Source organism: Vitis vinifera, chromosome 19 (assembly GCF_030704535.1).
Source record: "Vitis vinifera cultivar Pinot Noir 40024 chromosome 19, ASM3070453v1".
NCBI classification, from domain to species: Eukaryota; Viridiplantae; Streptophyta; class Magnoliopsida; order Vitales; family Vitaceae; genus Vitis; species Vitis vinifera.
In genome coordinates, this window is record NC_081823.1 from 15359754 (window position 1) to 15369412 (window position 9659).

General features: G+C 35.9%; 1 protein-coding gene across 2 annotated transcripts; it reads right to left on the minus strand.

Moving 5' to 3' along the window:
• Positions 1–2619: 2619 nt before the first annotated feature.
• On the minus strand, positions 2620–5651 carry LOC104878405 (uncharacterized). 2 transcript variants are annotated; one of them, XM_010648707.3, is made up of 5 exons: positions 5460–5651; positions 4916–5011; positions 4764–4824; positions 4499–4623; positions 2620–4132 (listed from the first exon to the last, which is right to left on the minus strand). In XM_010648707.3, the coding sequence occupies exons 1-5, from the start codon at positions 5571–5573 to the stop codon at positions 2795–2797; spliced, it is 1734 nt and encodes a 577-aa protein (XP_010647009.1). In that variant the 5' UTR covers positions 5574–5651; the 3' UTR covers positions 2620–2794. The 2 variants fall into 2 exon arrangements, with proteins under 2 accessions (XP_010647009.1, XP_059591347.1); XM_059735364.1 differs by lacking the exons at positions 4764–4824; positions 4916–5011 and having other exon boundaries at positions 4499–4692; positions 5460–5548.
• Between the last annotated feature and the right edge of the window lie 4008 nt (positions 5652–9659).

The following is a 9659-nucleotide window of genomic DNA, read 5'->3' on the forward strand; positions in this document are numbered from 1 at the left end:
ATTTGCTCATTGGCTTAAAAATTTTTTGGGTCAAATTAAATTTTTTATTTCAAATCCTTTTGGTATTAGGATTTGTAGTTGCCAATAAAAAAACAAATCAAACTAAATAAATAAATATAGTAGTAAAAGCAAAGCTTAAAAAAAAAAAAAAAAAAATTTGAATCAAAATTCAAAATAAGAAAAATAAAAATAGTGAAAAAAAATAAAAGTTTGGAAAACTTGTTCCTTGGCTTAAAATTCTAGCCAAATAAAATTTATTATTTCAAATCTTTCAAATTTTTGAAGGGATTTGTAGAGGGACAAATTTTATGTTGACTCATTAATTGCCGCATAATAATTGGCTAATAATATATTAATATGTCATATAAGGTAATCTAATAAAAAATCAAATAAATATTATAATTATCATGATTAATTAATTATGATAATTATCAAAATAAATAAGATTTATCTCTAGAAAATTTAATTGTGATAATTATGGTAGATAATTAATTATGATAATTAAAATAAATAATAATTATCATCTGCTCGATCAGACCACAACACGATTAAGTATGTGAAAAATGATATGTTTGATTTCCGATTGACTTCTCAGAATCTATAGAGTTACTCCTACCAAAAATCTATATATGAACCAAGAAGGTACCGTCCCTCATCCTTGAAGCAATTCTCAGACAGCAAATGGAAAGAGGTTTGAGATTTTCTTCCACACCTTCAACCTTTCTCTATACAAAGACATGAACGAACATCAAAAAACAAATAAGAATGTTACTAGGTATAGAAATTTTTTTAAAAACCCGAGACGGGCCCTCCCCCGATTATATATAAAATTAATTTAATTTAATTTTTATTTTACTATTTTTAATATATAGAAAAATAATAATTTTTTTTATAAAATAAGTTATAAAAATATAATAATTTAATTATTTATAAAATATATTTATTTTAATGTAATTAAAAAGTTTTAAAATAATTTTTAAAAAAAAATTAAAAAAAGTTAAACAGGGCGGGGCGAAGCGGGGCGAGTACGAGAATTTATTATACCGGCCCCGCCCCGTTTAATTTTTTAAATGGGACGGGGATGGGATTTGTTTTGAATAAATGGGGCGGGGTTGGGATGGGGGTGACCCGTCTTGAACCCGCCCCGTTGCCATCTCTACTTGAGAGACAGGTCCATGGACTTGAGCCCAAAGTACAAACTATGCCAAGGCCTAAACAGTGCAAAACATATACAGATATGGTCATGGGATTTCTCTTACTTCTTGGGATTGGCAGGGTGGCGATATTGAGAAAGCAACTGATTGGATATTTAGCAATCCCGCTGCTGCTAGTTCATCAGATATGGATGCTACAACAAGTAGTACTCCTACTGCCGATGCTGGATCGCCTGATGGAGGAAGTTAGTTTCTTATATACCCTTCTGTTATTGTTTTGTTTTATACATTTACATTCTTTTGATGATTACCACTACATGATAATGCAGCTGCATGTAGCTTCTATCTATTCGGATTTCCTTGACAAGGTTGGGTCTTCTATTAAGCACCCAAGGATATGGGATATTTACATTACTTTGAGAGACTCAACAGTTGAATGACATGAAATATTCGACATTTTCAAGATGCTGTGAATTTCTGGAATCTCAGTGGTACTTGCTGATGGTTGTTGCTTGTAGAATGACTGAAGACAGCACTGGCCGGGTGGTGTGATAAAACTTTTTCCCCTTTGCTTTGCAGTAGTTGTGAGTTTCTCCAAATGCGGTGCTCTGGAAATATACAGTCATGTTTTTCTTTGGCTTATGACAATTTCTGAATTCTTTTTTAATTACCTCGTGGGAATAACAACTTAAAAAGAGCCGGAATGCTATTCATGAAAATTTTTGTACCTGTAACTTGTTTCTGTCTGACTCCAGATTTGACCAATTTTTTGTAGGTTTATCAATTGAAAGAGTATATTGTATAGTGGGACCAAATATTGCATAGATGTTGACAACCAGTGTCCTGGTTGGTGTCTAGGTAAATCCATGAACTCAATTGGATTATTCTTATTCTTAATAAGCACTTGAACCGTGAATTGTCTTATGACTCATCAATCAGATAGATTCATTTTTTGAAAGAACTGTTCAAAGAACAAGTGATCCCTTCTCTTGCTACCAGTTGATCCACCCCCTCTTTGGCCAAGTTTGTCTAATTCGAGAGGGAAGTTCCCCGTTGAGTTCATAATAATCATAAGATTTTATTCGGATAAATGCCAGACAAAACGGATCTCCTTTTACGATGTTTAAAAAAACTCCATTTAATTTTTTTTCTGATGATGTTTTTGAAAAAGGACATTGAATGATTGATTCAGAACAACTGCTCCTCAATAGTATCTATCGATCCTTTCAAAGTTAGAAGAAAGAAGAAATCACTTGATTTTCTGGATGACACAGTATAATATATATATTTCCCTAGATTAGATATCATACAAATCCTTTCTATACTAATAGATTCTTACTCTATTTATTTTAGTATCTAGTCAAAGTTGAAATTTTTTTTTATAACTTCATTGAGGCAGTATCTAGGTTTCAAAATCAACCGGGACTAGAATGTGCTATATGTGTTGAAAATTACTTTCCTTAGGTGACAAAATTTTCATAGTATTTTGAATCTAAAATATGAACATTAGGCCACTTATTTGTTTGGGTGCATAGAAAACTGGGAAGAAAGTAGGACAGAGAAACAAAAAAATGAAATGAACTAAGAAGTCATTATGAGCTTAAGTGGTTTTCAGTTGATTTTGGTGAGTAGCAAGCAGTCTATTGCGTGCAGCAATTGCACTTGTTTTTTTTGGGGGGGTCCGCCGGTAAAGCACTCGCAGGATAAGGCCTGAGCTCCCAATTCCTTTGAATGGGATTTTGCCTATTTTCTGGTTCATTGGTTATACCTCCCGCGCTTGATGAACTGTGTGTGACTGAGCTTGATGGTTCTTGACTCCCTCCCTTTGTCCTTGTGCCTGATGCTCCTGGACTCTCTCTCCATGTCCTTAAGCTTGATTCTTCCATCCTGTTTGGTGTAGTTGATTTGGGTGGATAATATGGTGGTGGCTTTCCCCTACCAGTGTATGGTGTAGGTACAGGCGCAGTTGGTTTTGGTGGATAATTTGGTGGATGATATGGTGCTGGCTTTATACCAGTGTATGGTGTAGGTACAGGTTTAGACGTACCAATAATACGATAAGGTGGAGATGTAGGCGGACGACGAGGATGAATAACTGAAGTTGTCGGCGGCGCTGACAAAGCACCCGCAGGATACGGGTTAAGCTCCCAATTCCTTTGAGTGGGATTTTTTCTATTTTCTGATTCACTGGTTCTCCCTCCCTTTGTCCCTGAGCTTGATGCTTCCCCCCTGTTTGGTGCAGTTGATTTTGGTGGAGAACATGGTGGTGGTGCATCAGGAGTATCGGATTGTCTAGGCGGAAGACCAAGTGGTGAGGGACCAGGACGACCTCGTCTAAGTGGAAAACGAAGTGGACGACCATGTGGTCTAAGTAGTAAACTAGCAGGTGTTGCTGCACTACGACGAGGAGGTGATCTAGGCAGAGGGCCAGATGATGGTGCACCAGGAGTACGAGGTGGGCTAGGAGGAAGACCAGGTGGTGGTGCGCTGCCAGGGGAACTAGGTGGTGGTTCACTGCCAGGAGGACCGGTTGGTGGTGGCGCACCGGGACTGCCAGGTGGTGGTGCTGCGCTGCCAGGAGGATCAGTTGGTGGTGCACTTCCAGGAGGACTTGGTGATGGCTCACTGCCAGGAGGACCGGTTGGTGGTGGCGCACCGGTACTGCCAGGTGGTGGTACTGCGCTGCCAGGAGGATCAGTTGGTGGTGCACTTCCAGGAGGACTTGGTGATGGCTCACTGCCAGGAGGACCACTTGGTGGTGGCGCATCAGGACTACCGAGTGGTGGTGCGCTTCCAAGGGAACTAGGTGGTGCTGCGCAGCTGCCAGGAGGATCAGTTGGTGGTGGTGCGCTTCCAGGATGACCAGGTGATGGTGCGCTGCCAGGAGGACTAGTTTGCGGTGTGCGACCAGGACTACCAGGTGATGCGCCTGGCCTTGGTGCATCGGAGCTCATCAGGCATTGATGTCCATTTGGTTGCTGAGAAAAGAAAAGAAAATAAAACAAAGCAGAAGAGTATATTTTCTTGGTTTGCAACCCAGAAAGCAAAAGAAGTCAAGGGAGGTATTTGACACAACTACTTTCGTAGCTTCAGTGTCTGGAAACGAAACAATAGAAAACATTTCTGTTACCAGATTTTTTTTTTCTTTGAAATTGAAAAAAAAAAAAGAACAAAAAGAAAAGAAAAGAAACTGATAATGAATGAAAGGATATATACATTGATGATTTGCAAGTTGTTTAGCATAGTGATTCATCTTATTGCTGAAAATAAAAACAATTTTTAAATATATCCATGTTAATTTCCTTCATTTTTCAACAAAGAAAGGTTATTTCTTTATTGATTACCTGGTGAAAAGATCCAGGAGGAGAAATTCCTCCAATGAATTGAGGAAGTTGCAGCAGCTGTGAAATATTGGTTTGGGCACCAAGAAGTAGTGCTGGCTTGAACATAATTAACTTCATATCTGCCACTGTAATCAAACTCTTCATTGCTTAAAATCTAAATAAAACCCCACTCTTTTTTTTCCCCTTCATTTTCTCTGCAAGTTCATAGAAAACGGGGGGGAAAGAGTCAGAAGAAAAGCCATAGATGAATAAAGAGACTAATTACCGCTTAAATTATCTTGAACTGGCCATTTCTGTCTTATGCAAGTTCCGACTTTGGGTTCCATCTGCTCTCAATCAGATCACAACAAGAAGTTTGTGAAAAATGATTTGTTCAATTTCGGAGTAACTTGACAGACTTTGTAGAATTAATCTCACCAAGGAGGTGGTGTTCCTCATCCTTGACGCAATATTTTTCAGACAGCAGATAGCGAAAGGTTTGAGATTTTTATTCACAATATCGTCCAGCTTTCTCTGTACAAAGAAGTGAAAGAACATCAAAAATCAAACAAGGATGTTACTGAGAAAAGCAATTTTTATCCTCCCCTATTTTGTTCCAGAGAAAACAAACGAAAAACAGAACCAGACAAATTCTCTTATTCTTGAAGAAACCCAAAATTTGAGACCATGCAGTGTTAAAAGATTTTGGTTCCTTCCATTTCCCTACATTTTCTCCCCAACCAAACAAGACCCTCTAGCCTTGTAACATACTGGGTGGAGTGTCAACCGTCCACGTGAAGCTGTCATAGTTATTCATGGCAAGACACCGTACGAATGGACTGATTTTCTCGCAATTTGAGGGATGGATGAATAAAGCAGTATACCAAGAAACCAAGAAATGCATGCACTCAGAATTAAAAAGATTAATAAAGAAGGAAAGAAAAAACAGAAAAGTGAAGATTGTTCTTCTTATTGGCGTAACCTTTATGATTCCATGGACGTGAAGATCATCAGCATGGAACTTGCAATTCTCCCGGTTGAAATGCTTGTCGACAGCTTGATCTGTCTGCAGCAGTGTTGATCGGTGCAAGTCCATCTTCTCGGTAATCTTGGTGTTTGGTTCTCGAGAAAACTTAGAGTTCTCTCTCTAACTGGTTAATTATTAGTTGGTTTTGGAGGATCAATATATAAACAGCCATGTCGGCGGGAAATTCACCTGAGTCTGTGGCGAGATTTTGCGGCAGATTGCACTGACCAACCAAATACTGCCACATAAGCAAAATTAGTTATTCCATAATTACAAAACGAAAAACTTTGGGCCGTTTCACTGTGTTTTGTTCTCATTTTTTAAAAAACTGTTTTTAAGTTGAAAAAAAAAATCTTTTTAATGTTTTATAAAAATATAATTATTTCACAAGTTCTTTTTAAAAATAAAAAATAGAAAATTTGTTTGAAAAAAAAATGTTTTTAAAATATTTTTTCTATTTTGATTTTATAAAAACATTGTAAATTTGTATAATATTAATTAAATTTAATTCAAATATTATTAAAAATAAAAATAGTTTTATAATTAAAAATAAATTAAAAAGTAAATAGCTTTTAATAAAATATGAATAATAATATTATAATAAAATCATAAATTATATTTTTTTTATAAAAAAATATACTATTTTAGTATATGTTAGAAATATATGAATATTAACATATCTTTAATTTTTTTTGTTAAAAATAAATAATAATAATTTAAATATAATAATAATTAATAATATTTTATTTAAAATGAATAATGAATGAAGTTAGACTTTTTTGAGATGCAAATAAGCCAAAGTTTCACACATTTAATAATCAATTACTAACAAAATATTCTAAAATGTTTTTATTTAATTTATAATTATTTGGGTCATTTTTTTGAATTTCAAATCATTCTTGAAAATTTTAAATATATTTAAATTACATTCTTGACTTTAAAGAATTTATAATCTACTTGTCTAGTGATAAAATTTTAAAAATATCATTGTATTTATATGAGAAACAATAAAGTTAAAGTTATGACTCATGATATATCAATTCTAATTTATTGCTTTTTTTTTAGTTATTAAATCTCATTTTTGAGTTCCAAATTATTTTTAAAAATTGTTAAACGTATTCATAAATTGAATCCAAAGTGTTGTTTGATATGAAGTTCATTTCTTTAGTGAGAATCTATAAAAATATAATTATGTATAAAAAAAGAAATAATAAAGTTATTGTAATCCAATTTTTATCCATAAATTTCTAATTATAAATTTTTCCTAAATTTTCCCAAGCGCCTCATTTTTTTAATCGATGTCAAATAGACTCTAAAAGCTAAATGCCACAAAATCATAAAGGAAAATTACCATTTACTATTTTAGCATAAATAACTATTCATAAACGCAAAATTGAATTATCAAAGATACTATAATAATTGGAAAAAAAAATTGAACAATTCATTAGTCTAAAAATTAATAAAGCTACCATTGATAAATATCTTTGCATTTACTCGAGGAAAAGTATTGAAGATATTACATCAACCTACGGGAAAGTGTCGAAAATATTACTAGACTCTTTCTTAATGAGAAAGTTGGCAAACATCCCAAATCATGAGTTGATTCATCACAATAGAAAAGTTATTAAAATACTAAGAAAAAAATTAACTTCTACAAAATTCATTTCGTAATAAAATAAGGGAAAATACTAATGGAGGATCACCACTTATATTTTTAATTAATTTTATGACAAAATATATTAGTTATTAAAATTAGTAGAATTCATCCTCTAATTTAATTTTTTTTCTAATTATATTATGTAGAAAAAAAATCTATTAAGAAGTATGATACAAACATGGAGATTAATTTTCAATATATATAAACTAAATAAAGATTAATAATATAAACATAATTTACTTATCTCGACATAAATCTACAAAAATTCTCAAAATTAGAAGATTAATCATAATACAAATAAAGTTATCATAATGTAAAATTTTGATATGATATTTATAACTATAAATTTTTTCTCAAATGGAAACTACTTACTTCTACTTCTATTACATACTGTAGACCCCCTTTCAAGAGCCGGGGACTTTTAAGTTTTTTTTTTTAAGGATTTTATAACATTGGGAGGAGGCCTTCTCATCACCAGCAGCTGGCAGCACCCTAGGCAAATGGGGGGACCCCTTCCCGACACATGAGACGAGCTGGTGGAGGTTTTCCCAAGTCCACCACCTTTATAAACCCCACACCATCACCTCTCTGTACCCAGACGGTTGCCTCATTTCTCTCACTAAATCCGGCCACCCAGTCCATTAATTCCAAGCCCATTAAACCCACTCCCCATTACTCTTCCCCATCCATTCATCACACCCACTTATAGAAGCTAATCTTACCATCCATTTTCATACCCGGCTGCCCACCATACCCATGCCATGCTCATCTCCATAGGAATCCCAAAGCCACCCACCTACATGCATGGGAATCATGCATGCATGGCTACCCCCCATGGTTGCCATTCATCAACACATACCCATCCTTTCAAACCTCTATACTTACCCATGCACATCACCACCCTCGTACCCATGCAAACTCTCCACGTTTGTATACCCTAGCCCTCATGTCCATGCAAACCTTCCATGCTCACATACCCTATCCAACATGCATGGCCACCCCCCATGGACACTTTCACTCACCACCTATTCCTCACCCGTCCATCTCTCACCTTCAATACCCAACTCCCTCATTTTCTTCCTCATCACCTTTTCTCTCTCTACACCACAACACAATCCCCTCACCACATTTTCTCTCTCTACACCACACCACATGCCCCTCACCACCTTTTCTCTCTCTACACCACACCACAATCCCCTCACCACCTTTTCTCTCTCTACACCACGCCATGCATCCATTCCACTCTCCATGCTCTCTCATGCATGCCATCACCCTTCTATGCCCACCTTACCCATCCTTTCTTGCCACCTTTCTCTCTCTACACCACGCTCTTCATGCCCACTTCCTATCCACATGCATGAAGCCATGCATGGAACCATGCATGCCACCACCCTTCTATGCCCACCTTACCCATCCTTTCTTACCACCTTTCTCTCTCTACACCACGTTCTTCATGCCCACTTCCTATCCACATCCATGAAGCCATGCATGGAACCATGCATGCCACCACCCTTCTATGCCCACCTTACCCATCCTTTCTTACCTCCCTTCTCTCTCTACACCACCCCACTTCCTTATCCTTTATCCTTGAGGGAAAGGTTTGGTGAGTTTGCTCATTTTAATCTCTACAGTGGACGTTTTTTTATGTTTGTGGGTCTTGCATATTGGCTTTGAGCCCTTGGGCCTTGGTGCAATTGGGCATGGTTTGAGTTGATTACTTTAAAGCAGGTTGTGTGTTGTGAGTCCTTTGGGCCCGTTTAGGTTTGGGGTCATTATGCTCATGAATGTGGGCTTAAGTTGGAGCCCAAACCCGTTTGTATTGATGAAAGGCCCCTTGTTTTGTTTTCCCATTTTAAGTTGGCCCATGCCCATTTGTTTGTTTTAGTTGGAGATGTGGGCTTAAGTTGAAGCCCAAGTCCAAACAAGATGATGAAAAGCCTCATGTGATTATGCTAGTGGATATGTGCTTGAGTTTGAGCCCAAGCCCAGGTTTGTGATAGAAATGCCTTGGGCTTGCCCATGTTGGCCTTGCACTTGGGTTTAAGTTGGAGCCCAGGCCCGTATGTGTTGGTGAAAGGCCCCTTGTTTTGTTCTCTCATTTTAAGTTGGCCCATGCCCATTCCAAGCCCATGCTCACTTCAAGTTGATTTGTTCACCCACCTTAAGTTAGCCTATGCCCATTCCAAGCCCATACCCACCTCAAGTTAGCCCTTTTGTTTTCAATTTGCATGGCTTATCTTCTTAAAAACATTAATTCCTCAATAAATTTTAATTCCAATTTTTGAAATTTTAATTCTCATACCAATTTAGTTAATCATTATTAATTTATTTATTTATTTATTCGTTCATTTTTAAAAAAAAATTCAATCTTTAAATAATCTTTCAAAATTCCATTTTCTAAATCAAATTCCAATTTCCGAAATTTTAATTCTCACATCAATTTATTTAATCATCATTTTTGTCAGTATTATTATTCTATTTCAAAAATTCCTTCTTCC

Excerpts from the sequence above, each read along its gene's own strand:
- LOC104878405 (XM_010648707.3), bottom strand. The coding sequence starts at position 5,573 with ATGGACTTGCACCGATCAACACTGCTGCAGACAGATCAAGCTGTCGAC. Across the intron at positions 5,012-5,459 it reads ACGTCCATGGAATCATAAAG|AGAAAGCTGGACGATATTGT; the intron begins GTTACGCCAATA and ends TTCTTTGTACAG. Across the intron at positions 4,825-4,915 it reads TGAGGAACACCACCTCCTTG|ATGGAACCCAAAGTCGGAAC; the intron begins GTGAGATTAATT and ends GATTGAGAGCAG.